This window comes from Drosophila obscura, unplaced genomic scaffold, assembly GCF_018151105.1.
Source record: "Drosophila obscura isolate BZ-5 IFL unplaced genomic scaffold, ASM1815110v1 contig_151, whole genome shotgun sequence".
Classification (NCBI taxonomy): Eukaryota; Metazoa; Arthropoda; class Insecta; order Diptera; family Drosophilidae; genus Drosophila; species Drosophila obscura.
The window spans coordinates 2,055,939-2,083,188 of NW_024542737.1; the positions used below are offsets into that span (position 1 = coordinate 2,055,939).

Genomic DNA, 27,250 nt, shown 5'->3' on the forward strand with positions numbered 1-27,250 from the left:
ATCCAATAAAAATCCAATAGAAAAAACATCCCAATCTTGTAGAAAATTTATGTATCTATCGGATAAAATTATTTGTTTAGGGCTTAGAGGGCAAACTAGCTAGTAATATTAAACAGAATATCAAATTCGAGGAATATCAATGTTGAATGTTTTGAAAAATTCAATCGATACTATCGTGATAGTATCGGGCTCAAATAATTATTAAAAAACCATTGAAACTTGTCCATTGTAAAAGTTAGATGCCACCTGTCGATTTGTTTACAAATGTGTCTTCGTATTTTATAGCAGCCAATCCAAACATATCAAAAGCGCAACGACTGTAGCTCGATACTATCACGATAGTCGCAAAACCGTCGATAGTAGAGGCTACCAGTAAAATACCGATACTATCGATAGTGCCCTCGATGGTTTGACACCTCTAGTTGCTGGTTACTGTGCGCGTCGCATAAACGAAGTTTGAAACAATTCGCGGAGTCGCTGCGTTATATGAGGCAAACAACGGTAAAAGTTGTACGTGCGTGTTTTTATTTGATTTTCATAGATATTTTTCAATCAAGCAAACCAATTCATGAGCCGCGTGCTATTCAGTAAGTTCCCATCGTAAATAATATTATAGGACGTTCAATTAATATGGTTTGCATGGTGACTTTTGCTTAACTTTGCCAAACATAAAACGGAGTTGTTGCTTGACTAAAATGCTGCTGTGATAGTGGCCGTGGATGCGCGCAGCATCCTTGCCGATGACGTCATTCGCTTGCTGACCAGTTCCCAAGACGAGCGGGTGTGCATGTGTGGTGCGTGTGTGCATGTGTGTGTGTTAAATTAGAGCGAAGAAGGAGAACGCAGAACGAACCAAGGCCATATTTTCTAGGCGCCACCGTGCGTTAGAGCGGGCGAGTGAATATTTCTTACAATCAGCATTTTTGTTGTTGTAGAATTCGCATTTTAGTTTTTTGCCTCTATTTATGGTTTTTTCGATTCTAGGATTTCGCAAGATTGAAAGCAACGGCTAAATCGAGCTCGAGTTAACGGTGTACACAGGAAAGTTTTATTCGGGTAAGTGCCGATTTTTCCCCATCAGATATTTGAACTGGGTCAAACAGCAACTAGGTGGGCTGGCTGCTTCTCTCATTACTGATATTTCTACAATACATTCCTATTGTTCATGGCCTCATTTCTATGTAAAGGGAGCCTGCTATTATCTGCTTCAAATAGCATGTAATACATATGTATATGTATTATGTATGTATGCAAATTTTGTAACTGGAGTGTTACGGGGCTGGGGCGGCTGTGATAATGAATTTTTAATGTGTGCTAAGAACCGCAGGCCAGGAACGTCTCGCAGGAATGGAATGGCTGGCGCTGGTGCCAGTAAAAAGTAAAACTCACATAAATTAAACTTCCAACATCTTCAAAGGAGCCAGGCGTAGGGATAGCACGAGTAGTATTCGGAGTTTGCAAAGTTCCGTGCCCCTCGGATTCGTTCCACTCCTTCCACCTTCTGCAGAGGCAGCCCCAAAATGTTTTGGGTTTTTATTTGGGGAGGCTGTAAATAATGAAAGAGCAGACAAGCAGCAGACTGAACTGAACATCAGCGACAACAACACGACGCTTTGCTTCCTGCAGGCTAGTCCTGTGCGGTGCCCCAAAGGAATACGGGGAAACATAATCAAAGGCTTTTCTTGCACCATCAAATAACCAGAGAAATGTTGCCTCGAGTGTGTGCGGGTGCTTCGACTGGCGAGGAATCGTTATTGGGCCAGGAGGAGGCCGGAAACCCGGACACAGACAATTTTCCTGCCACTGTTGTCTCGTGACGGGGCACGTTCGACCTAATAAGCATAGGGGGGTTCCGAGGGTTGGCTTGTACGGAATGGCATTTATGACTCTGACTGCGATACCGAACCCAGCTCCACCGAGCTGTAAGTGCTTCCGTGTGTCTAACCTCAAGCAGGGGTAAGGGAGCTGAATCGATTTTCCATGATAATCGAGTTGAATGCACTGCAAATTTGGTTAAGTTTTTTGCCACCTGTGCAGGGATGAAATGGCTGGGAAATCGCATTTTGTTTGACGCTAAGAATGTAGAAGAGAATGTAGCTGATATTTGATAAGCAGTAACGTTGGTTCGTACCTTTGTTTTTGCCCCCGCTTCCTTGGCTCCTGGCTGGGAGTCGACGACATCGCCAGAGGGGACAGACTAGTCAGTCGGTAGACTATTGCTGACGGTGTCCCTCGACGCGCTGTCCGCTTGCCTAGTGATTGCTCTTACCCACACTCTTTTTGTCGCTATTTTCGTTCCTTTTCGTTTCTTTCAAACTTCTAATTCCATTGCACTCTTATCTCTTTCTTTTCATTCTTTTTTTGAAAGAAAGGGTAATAGTATTTGAAGAGATTCTGGTCTTGATCTTGGTCAAAAGCCAAGTTTTTCGGTCTGCTCCGGGTAGACAGACTTGAGCGTATAGCAGTGAACAAGAGGGAAAGACAAGAATTCTTAGGAATTTATTTTTCGAAATGTATGTACCTTTTCACACATATGTTTGTATGTATGAATGTTTGTATGTTTTCCCCACCTCATCACCGCAGTCATGTCAATGACACACTTATCGAGGCAATCGGGAACTAAATTGGGAACATCTGGGATACATTTATTAACCATTTTATTTCATATGGACTCGCAATTGCGAATATAAGTTGGTATATGTTTTTGCACGGAAAATTGTCGGTCTGTATAAAATTCCATCATCCTTATGATATTATGAGTACAATTCATTGGTATTTCATGCATTTGACAGGGAGGATACATATGTACCTACGTACATATGTAAATTCCACAAATATCCCAACGTAAGAGCCCCTTGTAAATGCGGGGGATGGCATTAGAATGGCGCCAAGTTGCTGTTGGGTGGGCTGTCGCCTTCTCGTCAGCGCCAGAAGTGGGCGAAACTGGTGGGGAAGGAACCTATTTGTGGCACGCAAACAGCTGAGCCAAAGACAAAGGACACCGGCACGAAAACAAACAAATGCTCAAGGAGCAGCAAGGCAGAAACAGAAAGCGGCAGTTGTCTGCCCAGTAAAGGGATCAATAAGATGGGGAAGCCGCTGAATGAAAGGACACATATCGTATGTACAATAAAAAAAAGTTCGCATTTAATTCATTTTGATATCGCTGTTTGTACAAGGTTTGTCCCGAATCCTTCTGAAGGCCGCATAACTCGGGAGCCTAACAGGCCTTATGGGATGCGCGATGAGTCATCCTCGGGCACGCATAACATCTATTCCGTTGTCAGTTCTTTATGGCCGCAGAAAGGAGTGCGGCTACCCGGGGCAACATCGTAAACTTCCCATTGCGCGCCGTTCGTTGATTATGAAATTTTATTCGCTGCTCAATTAACTCTTGTCGAGCACGCGATGTCCCACATAGCCAGCCAGGCCCGCTCTGGGAGATGTATGCAAACAGTCCGATGTCGCTCAGTGGGGTTTCAGATTGCGGTAGGTTGGTGTTCCTCTTGGCCTCTAAATGGCGCCGATTGGTGTCCTTTTGGTTGTGGATATAGTTCCAAGCCCACTCCGACGCTGGTGCTGCCTTCTTGTCCCTAGCCGAACTGTGCAATTCGTTTCCGTTGTTCGTTAGGAAGACCTTCAAGTGGGTGGAACGCACTCCCGAAAGTAAAAATCGATGCGGGTCCCAGTTTGACGGACACATAAGGCATGTTCTCCCGATGTTTACAATATGCAGAATGTTGCCTCTTTGCCTGCAACTCGGACTTTCCCTTGCATAATGACGTATGCCTTCTCCCTTCTTCACCCCCTTCCGTTCTCTCAGAATAAATTAAGTTTAATTGAAATTTTTGCACAAACATAAACTCTCTTCGACCGCCGATGGCTCGCCCCTCAGCGGCAAGCAGTGGCTTGTGATGTCATCAAATCGAAGATGTAGTATAATGGACGTGGCAATTTGTGAGGGACCTTGAGCCCCTCTGATCGTGACTCACTCATTGACTGCTTTGCCTTGCTCACACGAGTATGTAAAGTGGGTTGACTTTGTCTCCTTTTATGGCGTTGCTCTTGAGCTGTGGCATCTTGATTGGATTAGATTGATGTATATTGAAGGATGATTGGATGGGATGGAATAAACACATATATCCGAATTCTGTATTTATTTTGTAGCTTATTCCCCCACGTGAGAACATTCCTCACCTTTTTGAGCTTCAAAAACTTTTGGCGTAGAAACATGACGGAAGTGGCTTAAACCTTCAAAGCCCTTTTTTCATCAGAATGATGCAAACAGAGTGGGGTAATTATGGCTAATTTCTAGAATCCTAACTCTGCCACGGAGATGACCCACCTCGATGTAAAAACTCGGGACTGGGACCAGACCCAGACAAACTAGAGCGAGCAGCAGACAAACAGCACGTGGTTTCAACACAATAAGTGAATTCCGTGAATGAATCACGTTTGCTGGGATTTCTATTCTGTGGCTGAGGAGATGGCCACCCCTCTCTCCTCTGCTCCTGGCAATTCTGCTCCTGCAGTGCATTGGAATGGGACGAGCGTGTTCTCCGTCGACAGAGATTCAGTTTTAGGTAAGGATGAGGATGACGATGACGCGTCGAGACAAGTACGCAAAAAAAGAAGAGAAAATAGGAGAGATGGGAGAGGAGATGCCTGCAAGCCAACTAATGGCAGCTGCTTCTCCTGGTGGCATTGTCCTCTGCCGCTGTCCTTGCAGAGAGAGAGACAGACGGAGAGGGGTGGTTTGGCTCAGCTCTGTATAGTGCAGTGCGGTGTCTGGCCTCGCTTACAGCATTTACTCGTCCTTCGTCCTGCGTCCTCCTCTCCGTACGTCCGTCCTTCGCTTGTTGCCACTCGCAGAAATGTTGGCTTTTATTTTTCGGTCTGCAAGAGGACGCAGGAGCGGCAGACGCGAAGGCTTATGATGTGCGCATCGCACATCCCGCAGCCAGGGGGTTGGCGCTGGCATTCGCTTATTTTGTTATTTATTTTCTATTTCGTTCTCTATTACGCCTCTGTCCCCTGTCCTTTGTCCTATGATCCTTCTGCTCTGCTGCCTCTCTGCTCCTCTGTTGTGTTCGCCCGTTCGTCGCTGTTTTGTTTTGTGCTCTCGACTTGAAACGTTTCAGTGAGGCCTCTGTTGCCATAGCGGCGGTGAAAATATTGGGAACAGGCGTTAGAAAATTTCATCTGCATTTCCGGCGTTGGCAAATTGGATTATAGCTTTCCTGTTTCTGTTTATTTTCCAAGCGGCAAGTGCCAAAAATGGAATTATTCGTCTGGCTCACTCGCTGTGACAGTTTTAATTCCCATCCCATCCAATGCCGCAAATGATGCATCCAGCACCAGCAACAACCACAATAAAGCACCGCAGGCGCCATTTGCCATGACATTTGGAAACCGCACGCGTCCCACTCCCGTCGTCCGTTCCGTTCCGGATCCTTATCCAGATCCTGGTATTGGTGTCAGCGCACCGGTTGGTGTCCCGCTGAACGGCGCCCGCAACCAATTATTTCACGTCTCTGTAAACAAACAAACAAACAAAGGCATGAGAAGGAGAAGCAGAGAAACGGGCCCATAAAATAAAAATTAATTTCCACACACTTTTCGAAATTGTTATTTGCCCCGAAATTTCTCCATCACAGTCCTGGGTCCCATCTCGCTCTTAGCCTGCGTGTGCCCTGCAGTGCTGCTGACTGGTAACCGGGAAACCACCCCGCAAATAAATGTCCCGTTTGCAATGCATCCATATCCATCCCCTTTGTCAGTGCCGTTCGGCTCCTTTGCATTTTGTGATATGTTACTGCTGGAATTGCCCTCATTGTTGTTGGACTTATTGGCTGCGCTTCGGGGGCGGCTTACCACCCCCCAGTCCTCCTGCCTGCCACCCTTCTCTCCTGCCACCAGCTCGGTCTCTGATCACAGGTCGCATGGGTCGCATGGTTTGCATTCTGGCCATTAACATACTCGACACCTCACACTTCCTCCAGTGTGGGGAGGAGTCCTTTGCTGAAGTGCTCTGCGTGCCTTTGAAATTGTTGTTGTTGTTTCTGCTGCTCCTGAAGAGCACCTGAAGTTGGTTTATGGGGTAAACAATTTTGCTTTCGAAAAGCTCTAACTGCTATGTTCGAGAGGGGGCGTGATGGGAGGATAATCTGTGCGGTGATCAGAGAATCCTTCCCAAGTTTTCTACAGCATAAGAACCCGAGCTGTAATCCAATCTCTCAGAGTAGAAACCCTTTGGATGCCTTCTTGATGGCGTATTCAACTCTAGTCCCTGACATTGTCAGGCCAGTGCAAGTGCCACGGCGTTTACTTCCAGCATCAGCAGGGAAAACGGTTTTACTCAGATGCTGAACTTTTCAGGGGTAAATCCTGCCAGCAAGGCAGAGGGGAGCAGTAAGCAAGGGGGCCTGCAAAAGTTTACGCTAAATTTAAAAAATACAAAGGAGCAGAACACAGAAGAAGGCCCCCAGTCCTTCCCAGTCAATATGTGTGCACAGCTGTTGCGAGCTCAAACCCAGACTCAAACTCCACCTGGAGCAGACGTAAGCTGCTGCGTTGCGCGTCTTAACTCACCCACAAAAGCGAAGGAGCCCTGAGGCTGAGGCAGGCAGGCAGAGAATGCGATATGCCCAGCCCTTGCCACTCCCCCATGCCCGTTTCAAAACATCTTCCAGCCTTAGTCCCCCAGTCCTCAGTCCCCCCTTCTTCAGTCAATGCTGAATTGCATTTTCGCAGAACGACCACAGACGGTTACAGTTGGAATTTATGAAACCTCGGCCGGGCCACGGCCAAGGTGAGGTACTCCACGACTCGGTTGGAGTTCCGTCAGCTTCTGATAAGAGCTGCGACCGCTTAAAGATGCCCGAAAGCAGCTCGAGCACACACGCCCCCACTCATGGTCCCACATGAACACAAAGCAGAAGAAAAAGGAAAACGAACAGCCCTTGCAGGGGATCACAAAAGGTACTTGACGACAGGCGAGGAATAAGTCCATGGACAATGGAAAATCAATAGACACCGGACCGGACTCCAAATGCGGAATCTACGCAGTTTGAATGGAGTCTCCCCTAGGCCTCCCCACCCAACCTTTCTGCTCCCACAAGCTTGTTTGTGTTGGCGCCATGTCATGTCGGAAAATGTCTCATGTTTGGGCTCCTGTCCTGCAACTTGACATCGTGTCCTGTAATGGCGGTCCCTGTTCCTCGGACGTGCTGTTGCTGCAAATTACATAAATACATATACATATGTACGAGGTTACATAACTCCGTCGAATATTGCTATTATAAAGTGTTCCCTTGATCCCCGCACACTCGAAACCCCACAATGGAGGAGTATATGGCGTTGTCGGGTTGGCGGTACCAATTTTCCATGCGGTTGGCTACCGGGACCGGGACCACATAAGTGGCTTGGCATGAGTCCCAGGGCTGCTCCGTTGTCCGTTTCTGTTGAGGCCAGGTCCAGGTTCCAGCCTAATGGACTGGGTCACTGCAATTGTGTGTTATTGATTTATGGGGGCAGTTCGAGGAGGAGTCATGAGAGGCATGGGGCATCTAGTTAGAGTGATTGAATTCGTGGCTGGCTGGGAAGCAGAAACCACAAATCAAAATAGAATTCTGATAGAATTGGCTGCCGAAACAAGATGATGAAGACATCCAAGCCATCATTGGCAGACTCAGTTTCAGCTTGCACTGCCACAAATCTAATCTTGCATTTTGACATTGTGCATGCCCTCAGCACAATGTCGTCTTATGTCCAATGTCCAATCTTCTCGCACACACACACACACAGACACTCCATCGCATCACCATCTATCCCACAGATGGGATTGGATATCAAGTGTTGTGTGCCACAATTCCAAGAGTCTGTTGCGGACACGGACATGGGCATGAGAGTGCAACTACAACTGGGATTGGGGGCTACTTGGGTTGAGGTGCGAAGCACAGCGGGGCACACAAGCAGTACACATGAATGAGTGCCAGCTCCAATTAAAATGCCGTTTATCCAAATTTGTTTTCTGTGTGGATTGCAACGTTATAATGAACTTCGCCTGCGAACAGTGCAAAACAAAAGTATGTGGCGCCAAACAATCAGCACAGCGATAAACATCTACACACATACATCGCCACGTGGGCGTATCTGGCATCTGTAATTAGACACAGGCCCAAAACCAATTAACAGGCCCTCGGAGCTCGGGGTTCCATAATTCCTTGGGAATTCTTTCATCGTTTCCCTTTCCCTGCCAAGAGCTCCATCGATTGAGTGGGTAGCAATCAACTCCACCGTTTCCACCGACTTTAAGGTGCGTCACTTATTGGTATAGTTGCTGGATTACCTTTTGGATAGACCAGCCCCTAGGCACCTCAGCTCCTGTCAATCAGCTGGCAGAGCTGACCTCAAAAACTATGAACTTTTCACACCTTAAATGGCTGTCAATAGCCGCCCCAGCCGGAGACCTAGGCTAGGCCAACAGTTCTCATGGCATTTCACCGTTTACCTGCAACATTATAGCATTTTATGGCCTGGTCATTAAAATATCCGTGGTTTCATAATTAATTAGCAAACGACGTTTTATGTCCCTGCAATTTTATGTCCAAAGTCATTCATTTGTGGATATGGGATGGATGGTGGGGAGGGTACGCAAATTAGTTGAGCTCTGACCTCAGCTGGGGAGAGGGGCTCTCAGCTCTCTTCCTGTCGGCCAGATCCCATTTCGGTGCATGTATCGTGCCACTCGAGCACACAATTGCACTGCCATCTCTACCACTGCCCCTTCCTTTCTCTGGCGTAAGCCTCAATTTCCTCTTGGCGGCTTCTTTGTTCCAGCCTATTCTACGGATTGCTCCACGAGCACCAAAGATTACGCTTGTTGACTCTAAGCAGCAAGCGGCAAACTGGTTTTATTTTACCTCTTGGAAGCATGGCCAAAGACCAAGACCAACACCACACATACTATATGCCACACAGTTGGAAGGCCAAAAAGACAGGCGCTGCAATTAGTCTGGCTCAAGTCGTGGCTAACGGTAAAGCATATTGCCCCTGCCCCTGCCACTGCCACTGCTGCCGCCGCCATAAGAGTTCATAACCATCAGTTTGTTGTGGCCTAATCTTTAATCGCATCAAGCTCGTGAGATTTGGCGTCGATAATGTCGGCTCAAGTGATAGATTACCATGTGCAGCTCTCCAGCTTTAAGCTCTGGCCCCAGAGCGACTTTTCACTAGATGGCTACTCAGCAAGAGCACTGAAATTGGAAAATGGAAACTGAACTCGACAGCAGTGGCTGCTTGGATGAGGATTATCTTTGTGATTCTACAGACGGGTGGGAAATTCATCTTTAATGGCGTTTTAGTGTTTGGCCTTTTAGATAAGCACCGATTTCCGATCGATTTCCAGTGTAAATAATATGATTTTCTTGTTCACTTGCAGATTAATTAAATTGGCTCTTGGAATCGGCACAACCGACTGGTAAGTTGGGAAACTTGTTTGCCCATTGGACACGCTACTCTTGGCACGGGCCGACTTGAAAATAATAATCACTTATACCTCGATAAAATAAGTGGGCCTGAAACCATCTCCATCTCCGTTTCTATATATCTATAAGATGCCCTTTCGAGGCCTTTGTGTGTCCCTTCCTCTCAAGTGGGGTTCCGTAACTAACTGTCTGTACATAAATATGTATTGTATACCGCTGTAAGTCCATTTACGGACTATTTCGTTTCGATTGCATAGATAGTTGCAGGGGAATCAACTGGCGACTGAATCACCATCACCTGCTTCTTCGCACCATTTATGAGTATTCGCCATTTCGGAGGCTCCCATTGCGGCTCCTTATCGGGATGATAGTTACGTACCCCATTCGAATGGGGTCTTGGATTGACGGACTCTTGCCTGCATCACTTGGTGTGTGTCAATTAGACACGACAACAACGACAACTATGACGATGGGCTTAAAACAACTTCATTACCATCAATCTTAATTGAAAAATCATCGAGGCTGCTTGTAAATTTAGTGAGAAGAGGCGTCTCCGTTCCGGCTGCCTCCTGCACAGCCGCCAGCCCAGTTCCCGCGATGATTGGCTATCCTCCGCTGACTACAGCGCTGAGACTTAAGTAGTCTGAGTTATGGGACAGCCTCCACGGCAAACAAGTCGGATGGCAGATGGAGACATGCCTATAAAGTAGCTGCGTTCTCAGCGAATGCATCTCTATCTGCCACTGGGATATCTGTATCTGTATCTTCATCTGCTTCTGCATTTGCATCCGACTGCTCCTCTGCGTCTTGTTTGCTCGTTGCTCGCGTCGCGCCTTGTCCGGAGCAAATTGTGGGCAATCATTGTCAATTTACAATGCATATGCAAAACGGAGGATTCTGACTATGGACCTGTACTTGTCGGATGGAAGAAAGTGCATAGACAGCAGCAGTGGAGCCTCGACAGTGGCTCCAGCATAACCATTGCCCAAACACCGTTGCTCTAAGGCACACTCCACTGCTCCTACTGCCTTCTCCTCACGACAGTCCACAGCCGCGTACCCACCTTGAACTACGAGCAACAACCCTGTCTCTGGCTTTGGGCAAGACGTAGGGGGAAGGGGGGCTGTTTCTGTTGTTGGGGAACACTTATCCGAGCTGGGAGATCAGTTTGTGCTCCGAGTTGCGGGTCTGGGGGTCGTAGTGGCTCGTTTGCTTTTATTTACCTTGTCTGCGATTTGGCGAGCCCTTCCCCCCATCCCCTCTCCATCGCTCTCTTCTTTCCATGCTTTCAGCTGGAGCTTCGCTTATTTATTTTTCACTTTTATTTTATTTGTATTTTGTCGTCCACAAAATTTGTATGTTTTGTGCGTTTGCCTTTGGCGTTTATTTATTCCTGCATTTGTTTTGAGCGCTCGCCTCCAACGGCAACAACTTTTATTGCTTTCGTTGATTGCAATTGGTTTTGTTGCTTGTTTCGTGCGAAAATAATTCAAATTGGTCAAACGAATTGTCAGAGGGAGGGCGGAAGATGGGCTCGGATCGGGACAGTCCGCATCAGTGGCGAGTGGGAGTGGTCGTGGGGCCAACCAATCTATAAATTGGTGACAGCTGGTGTCGGCTTTTAATTTTGGGGAAAGAATCAATATAAAGGGATTTCATGGTACGTGAATCATGAAGCCATCATGAAGCTGGCTAGTACTAGCTCTGACCCACTCAAAGTCAAAGTGCTTGGATGCTCTTCACTTAGTGAGAGTAGGTTGCGCAACTCCCCTAAAGGTGGAGGGAGGGGTTAGAAGGAACGACGCTTATCGCGTTTAACGCGCCATATCACTGCACAGAGAGCTACCAAGAACCGACAAGAACCAACAAGAACCACGACCCAACCCACTCAACCCACACAGAACAGAGCAGAACAGAAGCCCTCCACTGGAGAAGCAGTTACAGGCCATTAGGTGCTCGCTGGCATTCATGGGATGCGTGTCAGTGTTGTCAAACGATGTCATCAGCCATTGTCGATGCCAAACGCGGAGCGTCGGCAATTTCATTTCGTTTAATGTCAAGTGTCTGACACACATTTTTTGTCCGCATCCCCTGACCACACACTCGTCTAGGTATGTACTCATATCTTGAAGAACATCGCAGATTACGACAGAGCAGCCTTAATTAGAAATGCAGCGACTGCTGCCTCTCGGGCAACCTCTGGAGTTCTGGTGCAACGGTGCCCAGACTCAATTATATAATTACTCTGGCTGACATTCTGTAATTGCAAGTAGTCCAGTCGTCTGCTGCGGCAGGAATTGGGAGTGGAATGGTAATAAGTAACCGGTCTTTATCTTCTCCAATCACCTCTGGGGCGTGGCTGGAAGGAATGCAACGAATGCAGCAGAAAAAGTCACCACCTGCCGTCGCCCATTAATATCATTTATTGCTCGGCATGACGTTGCCCACTTCAATTGTTTCCATATCTGTGCTAATCGTGCTCCACTTTGGCTCACGGACTGCTCACATTACGGATTGTTCTGCCATTGTTAAATGTTGCAAATGGTTGCATGCTAATTGCAAGACCCCGTTTGGGGTACAGTTCTTCGCCATTTCGTAGTCGTGTAATTCGGAAAGGTCTCGCTCCAGAATTCCCAGGAGATACTTTGGAATCTTTTCCGCAGCAGGAACCCGCAGGAGGAACCAATCTAAGAATTAGCCTGTCTAATTTGTGTGTTCTGGGGAATCGAATACTTTGTGTGGACCCAAATTGTTTCTGGTATTTGTGATTATGACTGGTTTGGAATTTGCGTGGTACACAGAACCATTTTAATAGCATCTGATCTCATTTGACGGATATGCTCCATAAACCGCGTCCACGACTACAGGAACAGCAAACAGCAAAAAGCAACAGAGGCAGAGACAGAGAGACACGCTTTAAAATAGCTGCAAACGCGAATTAAATTGCTAGAAATTGAAAGTGACACTGAGCGCAAAGCACGAACTCAATTTCTGGCCTGCAATGGCCATACATAGATTCTTCCATTAGAACAAATTGCATGGCGTCCAGAGCAGAGCGTCCCCTGCCAGCCCGCCATTCGGCACGCCTTTACTCATTCCCGAATCTCCCATTCAGCGACCAGTGGGGCATACAAATTGAACATTTAAAGGGCTTAAGTGGGAAATTGAGAAACCCAAGAGGAAAACAAAGTCCCCAAAAAGAGGAAACAAATTGCAAACGACACTTGTCTCGCGTCTTCGTCAGCTCAAGACTTAAGTAGCCCAAATATTATGTAAACAAAAGGGGCGACAGCGAAGAGCCGCCGTTATGGGGCTTAGCCAAATGCAAATTGTCAGTTAATTACTGCAGGGGGTAGAGCTGGGGGGCTGGGTCGCTTATTGGGACTAAAAGGATCCAATGACAAATGTGGGAAGTGCAGCCCAAGGCCCAGGCTGGAATGTTGTGTACGAGTATGACTATTGTGTGTTGTCGTTCGGTGCATACTCTCAACGTAATGGAATTGGATAACAATAGAACGCCAGTAAAACCATTCTGTATGGGATATGTTTACCCACAAGCGGAATTCGTGTCCATCAAGTAGAAATCATCATGTCAGCTGGACGTATGAGCGATGTTCATCGATGTTCGACGAATATTGATGGCCTGTCAAAAGTCATCGTTGAGAGCTCAGCAAATACTTGTAAATACGGTGGATAGGCATAGGCTGCAGCTCACTTGCAATGCGATACATGCATCAATCGTATCCAAAAGATACTACGTAATGAGTGCAGCATGCGATATGGCAGTCGGGCAGGTCTGGGGTCTGGCTCTCACTGGAGCGCATCGTCCAAGTGAATTCTGGATCTACGTCCATTCCCCCCTCTCTCCCAGCTAGTGCGTAACTTGATGCCTCTTCGGCATCTGTCTGATGGCTGCTGTCAATGAGGTGCTAATGGAAGAGCCCTGGCATTGAGCTGGTAATGTCGCTTCGTCTCCATGCTCCACTGCTCCACTGCAGCGCGGAACACGCTCCACTCTTGGCCACAGCGTTACAGTTAGGCGGCGTGTATGCCACAACCGCAGTTATGATAAAAAGTTGTTGCTTCCTCGACAGCTTCCTCCTGACACCATGAATCGTTTTTCTTTGGGGGTAATCTGAGACAGCGTAACTCATCAAGGGGCCGGGCAGCCTGAAGATGGTTTGTGGCTGCATCAACTTCCAGTCCAACTTGCAATTCGCAAACGCTCTAGCTAGACACATAATACAATACGTGTACGTGAGGAATACTCATATTTACGAGCTATTTAATTTATTGTTTTATTGCCTGGAATGATGCCAAGAAGAGCCCCGGTACTGATGCCCCTGTTTACCAAACCCACGGCTAGATCTACATCACGTTCCGTTGATATATGCTGTATCAAAGCCCATTTAAATAATTAAATATCTAAATTGCAAAATAAACGGCAGCTGTTATAGAGCTCGTTAATAGATGAACAGAACAAAAAGTACCGGCATCCACATACACATCCACAAGGTCTCTGAGCGAGAGACGCTGGCGTGACGTTTGCCAACGTTGCCAAACGGCTTGAAACTCAAACCAAAATAGAGCCCAGCCCGCTCACGCAATTCATATTGAAATACTTTACACAACAATGTGGCAGATACAGCAGACACATTGTGTTCCGTAATTATAGTCTCTCGTCTCCGTTTCGTAGTCGCAATATGATTCGCGATGTTAACTCGTACAATATTCTTCTGAACTTCTAATGCTGACAGATGCGACTGTGATGCCCGATGGCTGCTTATGGTTTACATTTGCGCATGCAAATAAGCTAAAAAGCGACTTAAAAAGTATCCGAGTACGGAGCGGAGCAAGAGCGTCTGGGATGACGACATCTATATATAAATCTGGAAATTCGATTAAACCTGCTGGCAGTGCGGATTGTGTGAGCTATCGAAATGAGCACATTGACGAAGGAGTCACCTTTGTTATACGTACACTCGCACTCTCCTCGGAACTCAAATGTCGTTCTCGAATCTGAGATACACAAAGACACAGCTTTGTGGCGTATTTATTGCTTTTTGAATTGACACATTGGCAATGAGTACTTTACGATGTGGCACTCTAACTGTAGACAATCTGTAGAGACCGGTGAAGGGCATCAAGTATCCGCCAGAACCGATTGTTCGATTCTTCGGTGTATTCAATGCGCCAAAACCAGTTCATGTTGCTGGCTCTATTGTTTTGGCGGTAACAATTTGGGATTAGCACGTGGCTGGCTTCTAGAACGCCCCACAGGACCGGTTTTGGTTTGTTTTTGCCCCGATTTCTGCTGCCTGCCCCACGTCCGATGATGACGTAGCACGCAGAGCTCTCGGAGCACATGTGGTGGCCTGCTCTCAAACGGCCCATGACCAATTGGGGGAAACTGCGCAGTCCCAGAGTGGGGTCAATGTATCCGTGACGACCAGTGAGGGGGGAGCACATCCGAAAAAGTAGTAACCGTTCAGACGGGCACTGTAGGGAGAGGAGTCTGTATGGAAAATCTCTTATTAAATTATTTAATTCAATTAGTTTTCTGTTCAAGAGCTTTGAGTGCTTTTTATCTAGTGCCAGGCTCATTCTCGTTGCGTGTTTTTGTGCATAATTAAAAAGCAATTATAATGATATATTGTCAGATGCTGCAAGTGTAGAGGGTTCAGCAACATTTGGGGGCACACTCCCCCAGCTTGGCCTTGTGCATATTGCTTCACTTGAGTGTCTTCTGATTTGCTCCTTCAGCCCTTCCCGACCCCCGACATACATCTTGAATGTCAATCAGCGGAAATTTATCTCAAAATGAAACAATATATTAAGAGAAGATCAAATATATCAACTGGGGTAGGAACTTTCATAATATCTGCTGCACGAAGGCCAAGAATTAATGGAAATTGGTGAATCAGAACGCCACCAAAACTTAACACTGAAAACAATAGGATAAATACCTCCCTATAAATCTTTTCACGTTGGTCACGTTTCAAATTAACGTCTGTAAATTGGATTTTCGTTGACATTTGCAATATGACATCCGGCAGCACGGGAAATGTAACCAGGAAAACTCTCGAGAGAACTTCTGAGAGACCTCTTCAAGTCTCGTACAGCACAAAACTCTGCCTGTTCTGTGATCTCAGTCCACTCATAAACCTTCCAATTTACTATAGATCTGTGCTGTGTGCACACTTAACTCAAGATTGTATTTTCACTTCAAAGCTGGTAACGTCATCGACAAGTGCATGAGTTTCGTTTATCATTGTGTGCGTGCCCCTGGCACTTCCCTTCCTCTGCAAGACACGTTCTGCCGACTGCCGTCAAATTCAATGAATTCTTAACCTTTAAATACAATAAAAGCTTATGGAAGAGGCAACCAAAATTCGAATTTAAATACCTAATTTCGTGCAATGGGGGGAATATATGAGTAGATTTAAATGAATATAAATTATGAAATCCACGGTATCAACGCATAAAAAATGCATTGGGAAGTATTTGGATGTAATTAAAGTTATTTTTTTTTACGTCTAATTGCCTTGGGAAGCGGCGGAACCAGAGGCCGAATTGAAATTGATGACAAATTTATTGGGCATTACGAATTTATTAATTAGCAGCTCATTTGTTTGTCTAATTTCGATTTAATTAAACGTTTGCCTATGCTTTATATACAGTTGTGTTCAATGAAATAGTAGTGCCGCACCTCATCACTTTCGAAACCCTTTTTGAGATATTTCTAGTCTTTCAATTTGAACAAGTGATACCTTTACGGAAAGCCTGGAATGTAAGCATTAGAAACTTGAAGAAACCCCATTACATTTGAATTCTATCTTCTTGTTATTTATGACTTTAGACAACTACCCATGATATCTGCTGTTCAATGAAATAGTAGTGCTGGGTTAAATTTATTTTTAAAAATGAAAAAACAAAGCAAATTAATTTAAATAAGTCACCATCCGTAAGCTCAATTTGGTTATTGAATAATTTGATGAAAGAAAGTTTTGGACATAGCGGTACTTTTGATTTTGAGGCGTTGAAGAAATCATTGCTCGGTCCAGAAGAGGAGACCTAAGAGTTAGACTAAAAACTTAAAAACAGGAGGTATAATGGGATTGAAAACTAAGTTGTAGGTACTCTCACTATTGTATTTAACCCAATTAACTAAAAGAAGTAGACTGGAAATCGATTTTGTATGCGAAAAAATTATTTTTTAGAGGATGGTCGGCGATGGTCGAAGGCAAGACCAGGCCTTTAATATCCTCAAAAATTATGAAAAAAATTTTTAATCGCTCTGTCAGTGATGTGACGGTTCTTAGACGGTTGATTACACATTATTTGAATGCAAGAAGTCCCAGAAAGCACCGCGTTTGGGTCTAAGAGTACATGGGTGCACGACTTCAGTTTGGAAAAACGCATGTGGAATGGCCTGTGTCACAGTGACAAAAATACTTTTGACTAAAGATAGTAAAGTTGTATTATATGGTAAGATAAACTGAAAAGATTATGTTTGGCATTCACAGAAATCCGATTACCACCTAAAATCATGAAAAAATTAGCATTGGGCATGCTAGGCTGAGCCCTATGGGGCCCAGCTCATATAAGCTAGTACTTTCTGGCCTGGCGTTTGAGTATAGTATGGTTTTGAGCAAAACTGAGGATGTAGGCATACTTTAGAATACATTACATTCATATTACAGTTGAAAAATTCCTGCTAAAAGGATATTTTAACCAGATAATGACTTGAAACACCCATAAAAGCTCGCTAGGAATTGATTTTTATCGGAAAAGATCGACGTTTTTCCATGGCCAACTGTCCAACTGGATATTAATCTCATCGAAATCTTATGAGGGAATACCAAATACATTATTGCAACTGCAAATCCGTGAACCAGAGCCAAGTTTTAGCAAGTGGTTCATGGATTATTGGCTCAAATCCTATTGAAGCGTTGGCAAGAGATTAATGACCCATATCCGGCCGGTGCAAGTTCGAAATGAAAACCAAATTGATTAAAAACTAAATATTAAAGCTCAAGAAACATGAAAAACATGAAATATATGTTTTTATTTGAGTTTCGTTGCTTTTTTTAATGTTCTAAAAAAACACTACTATTTCATTGAACAGCATATTTCATGGGTATTCGGCTTATGTCATGTAAAACAAGAAGATGGAACTCAAATGTATGGATATTTCTTCGGTTTTCTATTGCATACAGTCCGTTCTATTTAAAAAGGTATCATTTGTTCAATTTGGATAGCTGGAAGTGTCTCAAAAAGAGTTTTGAAAGTGATGAGGTGCGGCACTACTATTTCATTGAACACAATTGTACGTAGTTTTCCTGCAGCACTTCCCTGAAGCCAGTTTATAAACTGTTTGAATTGCCGAAGGGAAATTGAGTTGAGTCTAAGACTAGCATGCAAATCAGAAAAAAACCTGATATCTATTAAAAACTAATTGAAAACTGGGTTTGGATATTTAAAACGAAGGAAATCTGAACCAGTTTTGAAAGCAATCGGCCCAAAGATCGAACCAAAACCTGGCGTGAAATATACTTTTCAAAATCATTTAATAAAGTAACAACGGTATTGCCCAATTTCAGTCCTGGATTTTTCACGCTGGGGAGCATTATTCCTCCACTCCATCTTTCCGGATGGTGATAACACTAGTCAACACGATTTTTCCTCAAGGAACAAAACGAACTTTTTCTTAAAGATTTGGGGCTTAGAAATGGTTTGATGATATTTTTTTTTTTCTATGGCAGAACTTTTTTTGAAGATTTTTTGAAAACTGGTATTTTTTTTTAAAGCTTTTTTCAGAGGTACGCTTGTTTTTTCACATAGCCTAGTATTTACGTCTGGTTGTAAAGAACTTTGCTATTTTGAAAAGGTAATTAAAACAGCTAGAAGTTAAGCCCAAACACTTTGTGATTTCAGCTTACCGTTTGGGAAATAAAAAGCATTGAAATGCAAAAATGATGATTTTTGTGCGGTATTTTTTACGAAATTTTGACTTTAAAAACCCAGGAAAAGTCAAAAAAAAATTATATTGTGTCCCTTTTTGTGAACAAAAAATACCTGAAGGCGGCGGCCAACTGCCAATTGGGAACAAAGCAAACGAACAAGTGTTGTACATTTGGTACCTGATCGTTCCCAATGGGCAGTTGGGCTCGCCGCCTTCAAAAAGGTATTTTTTGTTCATTTTTTTCATATTTTAGGTTTAGTTAACGAATTTTAGCTCCAAAGTCTCTCCATAGATTTTAATGAGCGATACCTTAAACGACGCCAAATTAACGCACCTATACACAAAAAAATAGAGGACACAAGATATAATTTTTTTTCGACTTTTCCTGGGTTTTTAAAGTCAAAATTTCGTAAAAAATACCGCACAAAAATCATCATTTTTGCATTTCAATGCTTTTTATTTCCCAAACGGTAAGCTGAAATCACAAAGTGTTTGGGCTTAACTTCTAGCTGTTTTAATTATCTTTTCAAAATAGCAAAGTTCTTTACAACCAGACGTAAGTTACTAGAGCTATGTGAAAACAACAAGCGCTTCCTCTAAAAAAAGCTTAAAAAAAAATACCAGACTTCAAAAATTGTTCAAAAAAAAGTTCTGCCATAGAAAAAAAACCATAATTCTTTAAAAAATTTTAAATCCCCATATCTATCAGAAAAAGTCGGTTTGGATCCTTGAGGAAAAAAAAAGTTCGATTTTGTCGAGTAGTGTAATTAATGGAATTCAGCCAACAAACCATTCAGAACACCTTTCCCGCTCGTTCATTTAATGACTTCGGCTCCCTTCCGCCCCTCGATCGATTGATCCATTAAATTAATTGACTGTAGTGGAAACGCTTGGCAAGCAACGTGTGTGTTCGGGCAGTCGACAGAAGAGAGGCGGAGAGGTGACCGTGGGGCAGTGTCGGACTCTCCATTGTCACATGCCCCTCGTGATGCCTGCAACAAATTGAATGGGGCTGACCAGCCGACAGCCGACGGTCGACTGCCGACGTGTCAGTAGCCAGTAAACCTGAGCGGGGCGCCTCCAGACGCTCTAATTGATGCAACATGCAAATGGGTTGCCCCCAATGTGGGGTTGGTTGCCAGGGGAGTAGGAAAAGAGTGTGTCCAGACCATCCGGCCATACGCAATCTGTTGGACCAGCTGTCCAAACATCCCAGACGCCCTGAAGTGGGGGTGAGGTCAGTGAAATGGGTTTTCGTTCCCAAAAAAGAATGTGACTTGTGTGTGACGTGCGGGAGGGGCAAGTAGGAGACAGGTGCGAGAAGTGTGCAAACAGCAGACGATATGTACATATAATGGATAAGTAAATTCAAAATTGGATTTTCGACTATTTTCAATCTCCGTGGGCTATTCCTGGCAGACTCAGACTGAGACCCCAGTCCACATTCCCCAGTCGAAGTCTCCGCCGGAACACGTGTTCTAGGCGGCTGCTTATCTCTAGTTGCCTTTGCGCTGGAGGTACTTTAATTAAGTTAACAACTGTTTCTGTAATGCACCAGCACCAGCATAGTAATTTTCCTTGGTTTTTCTTTGCTTTTAGCTGCACTCGCAGCAAACATGAAAAGACCGACCGGCACATGCCGCAGTGCTGGGATTGGGCCGTGCTTGGCTGCCTAAACGTTTGGCTTGGCTGGATTCCGTTTAGCTTCGATGAGCTGCCTCACCGGTTGGGACAGGGAGAGGAGAGGTGGGGAGACTGCACTTGCAATCGATGGCGTGGGAAGGCGAGCTGCCACAGAGTCACCCGTTGGCAGCGTTGTTTGCAAATTAATAATCTAGTATGCAATGCCAACTGGAGATGTACAATGAGTCCAATTAAGAGATAACCCCAGCCGCAGCTGGACGGTTGAGATCAGCATGCTGCCAGCTACCTTCATGGGTATTGAAAGGCGTAATTATCACTCGAGCTGGTCATTTGCTCAATGATTGAGGAAATGCCGCCAGCCCAGCCTTCGCACGCAATCCAAACTATCAATTAAGTCGCCTGGAAAATCTAAAAACACTATACAAGCAACCATTTTATCCTATGAGAAATACCAATACCAAAACCAAGACTGCGGACACACATTTTTCTACAGGCATACCTGCGTAGCATGCAATTCGCAAATAGTTTTCGAACTAGAGCGATTGCAGACATACTCGCAGAGGCACAGAGATCGGGAGAGAGAGAGAGAGCATTGATCAGTTGTATAAGATGACTGTTATATTATGCAGTTAGTTGTCACTATCTCCGACTTATGGTTAATTGCGTAATCAATGTGAATCGAAATGATTGTTCAATTTTCAGATTGTGTAGTAAGTGGTTCAGTAAGCAGCTACCCAATCAATAGAGGGGCTGCACGTATGGCTGCGATGGGCAGCTTTAAAGCCAAGAAGACGGATAGGAGTGATCCGCTTGACCACAGCCATCGCGGGTCAATTCAATTCCACTGATTGAGGCTCTTCATCCTCGGGTTGCTCAGGTTGCCAAGACGATGCAATTGATTTTGACCCATGAACCCAACACAATTACTCTCTAATTCAGTAAAGTACTATAGCGGAGTTCTATTGAAACCCCTGATTTATTGCATGGCTCCAGGGGTAAATTGAAACTTTTACTTCTTCTTTTCAAAGGGAAATGGTAATTGAATTTCACAGCCAACGTTTTTTGGCTTCCGCCTCTCAACCATCAACCATCTCCATCTCCCAGAACTGTCCTGCTGAAATGGCCATCAATTACTCGAAAATCTGGGAACGAGTTGGGCTTTTATTTCACTTATTTTGGCTACATTACCATTCCCATTCCATTTCGGATTCGGGGGCAGCATCACGTACAGACATTCCAGGGGAAAACTTTGCAGCCATTAAGCGTTTTAATGGGTTTCTAATTAATTTTTGTTTACAAATTACGCCTCAAGGCAATCGAAAGTGCACTGAACTCTGGCACTGGCACCAGCTTGGAAGTGAGAAATCAAGTGTTGAAACGACCGTAGGCTGTGTGCCGAACGCTGGATCATTGTAATGTCAAAGTCATAAAGCACGAAGCCAAATTGGTTTGATTGAAGAGCGGGTCGGGCCCTTATAATGAGAATGAGAATGAAAATGGTTTGAATATGAGCAGCAACAGAAACAGCTACGGCGACGACAGCAACGATAATTCATAACGAACTGGCAGCTAAAACAATTGTGTGTGCAACCTCGTGTTGCACATGCATGAGCAACAGCAACAACTTGTTGCAACTATCGTGACCATGAGGGTCAGAGTCAAAGTTCAATAAAATCCAATTAAATTGCTGCAGTCTCTCCATCCCGTCCCTCGAGTAGCACCCGCAGACCTGTACCGACCTTTCACCATGTCCCATTCCCCGTTGTCCGTAAATCTACGAGTAAGCAAGCCAACCTGCAGTAAAAACTAAAACCCCGAACAGACAAAGTTTCAGGGCATTTGATTTAATAAAAGGCCACGTAACTTTCACCAGCTCCAGCTCCAGGTCCGTTTCTGGCTGTGGCAGTAGCAGGGGCTCCTATCTGTCAGTTTTCAGCTCTCAGCTACCCAGCACCTCCCTGAAGCGCGACTCTGATCCGCAACCCGATTTCCGCACTGCAACTCCAACGCTGCTCAATTGAATTAAGGCGTGGCGAAGAGCGGACAGCGGAGGGTGCGAGCTCTTTCATTGTACAACTATGCCTGTGAAAAAACTTAAATAAATTATTTTCTCTGTTGGCTGCGTTTAATTTGTCGGGTCGGGTCTTCACTTTGGCTATTTTTAGCATATTTATTGCATGCGCAAAAAACAGGCCAACAATGCGGTCGCCACCAGAGTCGGTTACTGGAGGTCAATAAATGCTTGGAAATGTGAATCTTCCTCGAGTTTGGAGCGGCCTTTATGACAGCTGCTTCCGGCGTTGGGCCTTCGGGAGTGGGAGACAAGGGGAGAGGGCACTCGCGAAGCGATGAATTCCTTTGAAAGTGCTAGAGAAATAAAAACATCTAAATAGGGATAGAATAAATAATACAAGCATTTATCTACACAAAGTGTGAGCGGTATAATGCTTCAGTGTCAGGCAGCAAACACAAGCTACTCCTCCGTGGTCGGTTCTCTCTGCTGTTGGCTCTCATACATTATTCAAACTTCGACTCACGTCACTTGAACTCTTGACACTCGAAAGTTGCTTGGCATGTCTGTGACTTTGGCTCTTGCAATACCATCACAATATCACAAGCGCATCATTTGTCAGGGCACACAAATGATGTTGCATGTAACCTTATCATCTCACATCCGTTGCAGACAGACTGACCGCTGGCCACTGCTCCAGGAGCGTGGGTGGAGCAGGTGGCATACATACCAGACATCTAGGGTCAAACGCGTGAAGTTAGAATACGAGTAGCAAGACCATGGCAGACAAGAAAATACAATGGCACAAAAGACAGAGACAAACTGTAGTCCTCTTGCAGTTCATGCTCTTTGTGTCCCTGTGTCCCGTAAGTCCTGCTTGTCCATGTCCTGCACACAATGGCTGCTAATGAATAAACATGGCGTCCATTCACTTCCGCTGCAGTCTCCGTTCCTTCTCACAGCAATGGAGTAATAAAGTTACGTATACGCCATGTGTCAGTAGGAAAGTTGAGCAAACCAGCCACAAATTTATTGGGAATACTCTCCATGGGGACAACGGGGCAGACGTACTACATACATGTCCCGCCATCCCCTCATCTGGCTGAAGTGGACAAGTCTGTGACGGTGTCGGCGACACTGATGCCACTAATGACTGAAGGCAAGGGTAGGGAAAGGGGAATAGCCACATGAAGCGAATAAGTTGTTAAGCGCAGACACACCCACTTGGTCAAAAAACAACAGATTTTTTATCCCCCTTTAAGCTTTTTATGGGACGCACGCGGCAAATACTCCAGAGGAAACCATGTGAACTTCCCCCACGTCTGGTGGCCGCAACTTGGAAATTTGGCTGAAGGACAATCGAACAGAGTGCCAGAGAGTGCTGCACAGTGTGCTGGGACTGGCTAGGAGACTTGGGAGTCACTAAGCCAAGTTTTCGATAGAGAGTTAACTCATCTCATTTCCCGAGCTGTTTTTGAACCGATAAAAGATACATTAATAATGTCTCGTTTTTTTTTGTTATATTCAGATCTCACTTGGCCACAAACTGGAATGACGAAAGTCAGAGCGCACGAACAACGAAGTTTAATCAGCAGTAAAATGGCCTCCAGAAGTAGTGTAATCACATTTGGTTGCCTCCTGGCCTTAATCCACACTCTGGCACCCACTGAGGCCAATGTGCACCCAGTGCTTACGCACAAGAATGCCTCCTCCCTGCTGGGCCAGTTGGTCACCTCGAGCACACTGGTCTGGGAAAGCTACGATCCGAAGGATGCCACGCAGCTCTCTTATGCAGTCGAGGGCGGAAAGTACATCACGGAAGACGAGCACTATTCAATTTATGTTTGCCGAGTGACCATTGACGGGGTCCACACCTCCGGCCATACTGAGAAGATCCTGCAGGTACACAAGTGTGTGGCGGCTCACTACAAGAAAGGAAAGTACGAAAACTTTGATGTCCTGATGAACAAGGGACACCTGGGCAAGGTCGGCTGGAAGCACTGGCGCAAGTTTGATGCTGGCGTCCCAGTGGGTGCTATTCGAATTGGAGACGACTCGTTCATTGGCCGCCATCGGGCCACCCATCAACAGAACTCGGAGGGCATTGTAACCCATTGGGGGGCAGACTTTAACCTGGGTCGCCTAGATCCCCTTGGTCTGGGCAAAATTTTGGTCATTGAGAACGATCGTGAGAAGTACTACGATGATGGCGAAGTACTGATCGAGACGGAGCCATTCCGCTATGAACTGAGGGACATCAAGTTGGATCGCTTACGCACCGATCTGCGACAAAACCTTACCGAGCTGGGTGAGTAGACTATTGGATTCCATTTGGGTTGAAAACACCTAATTTAGCTTCATGTTTCCTTTTTCCATGGTAGCTACTGGTAAACTGGAGAATCTGGGCGACAAATACAGCACAGTGGAGACGGTGATGACCTACAGCTTCGACTATATTCAGTATTGGGGATCCCATGAAGGTGTGGCGCGTGGATTACCCACAAAAGTATTCGAAAAAGATATCATTATTCCTGCGGAAATCAACTGGGCTTTGAAAACTAGCGAGAAACGGATCGAAAACAAGGCGGTGCATACCAAGCTGTGGCCAGGAACAGCCATCAATGTGACGCTGCGTGGAACATATGTGACCCTGGAGGCACCCTACACTGCCAAACTGTTTGCCTTCTACTATGGCAGCGAAGAGAGTGTTTCACGGAAGATAAGCGCTGATGTAAGTGATCAAAGCGTAGCTCAGAGTCAAGTTCTAATCTATGTATATATAACAGGTTCGCAAGAGCTACTTGAAGGAAGTGAAGCTGGAGTTCAGCCCTGTCTACTGGATTGAAAACGGTACGTTTGTACCCACAACGACAACAACAACGACCTCTACCTCGACCACAACACATGCGACCACCACCAGCACCAACGAACCCACACCGATAAACGAGCCGCCACTGGTACATGTGAAGCATGTGGGGGAGAAGCACTCGGGTCCGGATACCCTGGAGAAGACATTGCACGATTCGCCGGGGGGCAATGAGGTTAACTCACACGAGGCGCCTGAGAATATGTCCTCCAATCCTGGCAAGGATGTGGCTCTGGCCGGCTTTGGAGTGAACGCAGCGGGATCGATGGCAATTACAGGATCTGCTTTCATGACGCTACTCCTGACACTGCTCTTGAGTCTGTAGATGCAATCGGAATCCGGACTAAGTGTAGCGTTTAATTGTTGTTGTTGTACCTGTTGTACCCGTCTTTGAGAGAGAATGGAGAAGAGAAATGAGGAATGAGGAAATTACACAAGAAGAGAAAACGAGGGAGAGTCGAAGCTAGACAGAAAGAGAAATAGGAATATAGGAAATACTCGTAGGGATCGGGCAGATGTGGAAACCAAAAGCAAAAGTTGATATTTTTTATACTTGTCCCAAGGCTTCTTCTTCTACAATACCCATTAAAGTGGTAAACAAATCCAAATCCAAATGAAAATTAAAATTTATAACAAGGAACAAGAAACAAAACATTCCTAAACCAAATCCCTCACAAAAGGAAATGAATCAAAAGTTTAGATTGTAGATTACACGTATGAAGAATATTTGAAACGTTTTTGAGTTGCTATGCAAAAAAGAATGTTTTATGATTTCAAATGGCTCCTCATTTATTTAGTTTGCTAAGCGGTAATCAATTAAAAGTAGGAAAAGTAATGACTAATGAAATGACAATTGAATTAGCGAGTATATTATTTTATGCGTTCAATAATACGATGTATATGTGTATGTTTAAACCGTAAAACCTATGTAAAACATAAGTATATATCTACCGCGTAAGTGAAACACTCCAAATATGTAAATTAGAAACTATTTCTTTGAATCTTTCAAATTAAGTATGATTTGCTCGCTGAACAGCCTTATCATTTAAGTTTATCCGCAATCTTTGATCGATTGGGTCAATTTATACCTATATACATACATACTTCTAATGAGAACGGATTCTCTTATTTCGAATTAAAATAAAAAATGCTTGTAAATTTCAATTGAATGATAATGAAATTGGGTTTTTTCTGTCTTCAAAACATATTTTGTATTCTGATGTATTCCTATGATTTCTCTAATACCCCAATATCAAACTTTGTTAATTTAGTTAGCATCTACTTTGGAAATGTTGATGAACGCATCGTTTGCACAAATTAAGCAAGATCTGCCAGATTGATTTGAATAGGTGTAACTCCTTTGTATACCATTCGAAATAAAGCAACGAAACCATTTCTTGGATACAAATTAAACCGCAACTGAAGCGAAAAACAAAACAATATTTTCTAAATAAGACAGTACTTTATACTATTTTACATATTGCTATTTTCAATATTTTCTACGTTCAATCTAATGAAAAATTTACAATCAAACAAACACCTCAGTCGGGTTTATAAATACTTTTTAAATAGATTCTGAATAATCCTATCATATATGCAGGGCACAATCCCATTAGACTCGCCTTTACTGCCCAATTACAGTCACTTCGAGCAACACCTGCGCCCATCTATTTATTGTCACGGCGAAAACCATTTACAGAAAGACTTTGACAGTTAGACAATTGACCATTTGTGGAGCCGAATAAAAATAACGACCAAGCCCGCAAAAGGCCCAAAAACTTACACTGAAGTCACCAGATTTTGCCAACTGAAGAGTAGACCGTTCTCAGACTACTTAAAATTAACACTTATAATTACCAGCCAGTTGGCCATGATTTTGTATGTTATTTCGATTTTCGTTTGTACCCCTTGTCCATTTAAATTTAAATAACTAATTAGCATATTTGAAAGCCATGCAGTCTGCTGGGCTCGATTATAATGAAAAGCACGTTGAGTTGAGCGGCTGTGAGCTACCAGATACTTTATTACACATAAATTTATTCGTTCGTTGGTTCTGCTTTGCTGGTGCCAGTATCGCTCTACACTACACACAAGGCCCCTAAAGCGGGTTTCACAAAAACCTAAACAGAAAAGTGGATTTTGCATTGAAACCCCGATGATATTCTTGTTATGTGTGTGATATTTTTAAAGCGTGACCACATGGCGACCGCTTGGCCTGTGAACGGCTTCCAGTTTGGATGTCAGGGCAATTGAACTTCTGTATTGTTCTTTCTTCC

General features: G+C 44.6%; 1 protein-coding gene across 3 annotated transcripts; it reads left to right on the forward strand.

The window, feature by feature from the left end:
• Window positions 1–413: 413 nt before the first annotated feature.
• Window positions 414–26,109, forward strand: LOC111074454 (protein unzipped). 3 transcript variants are annotated; one of them, XM_022367239.2, is made up of 6 exons: window positions 414–510; window positions 985–1,056; window positions 9,443–9,481; window positions 23,637–24,416; window positions 24,490–24,839; window positions 24,895–26,109. In XM_022367239.2, the coding sequence occupies exons 4-6, from the start codon at window positions 23,660–23,662 to the stop codon at window positions 25,297–25,299; spliced, it is 1,512 nt and encodes a 503-aa protein (XP_022222931.2). In that variant the 5' UTR covers window positions 414–510; window positions 985–1,056; window positions 9,443–9,481; window positions 23,637–23,659; the 3' UTR covers window positions 25,300–26,109. The 3 variants fall into 3 exon arrangements, with proteins under 3 accessions (XP_022222931.2, XP_022222930.2, XP_022222932.2); XM_022367238.2 differs by having other exon boundaries at window positions 425–587; XM_022367240.2 differs by lacking the exon at window positions 9,443–9,481 and having other exon boundaries at window positions 425–587.
• Window positions 26,110–27,250: the final 1,141 nt, after the last annotated feature.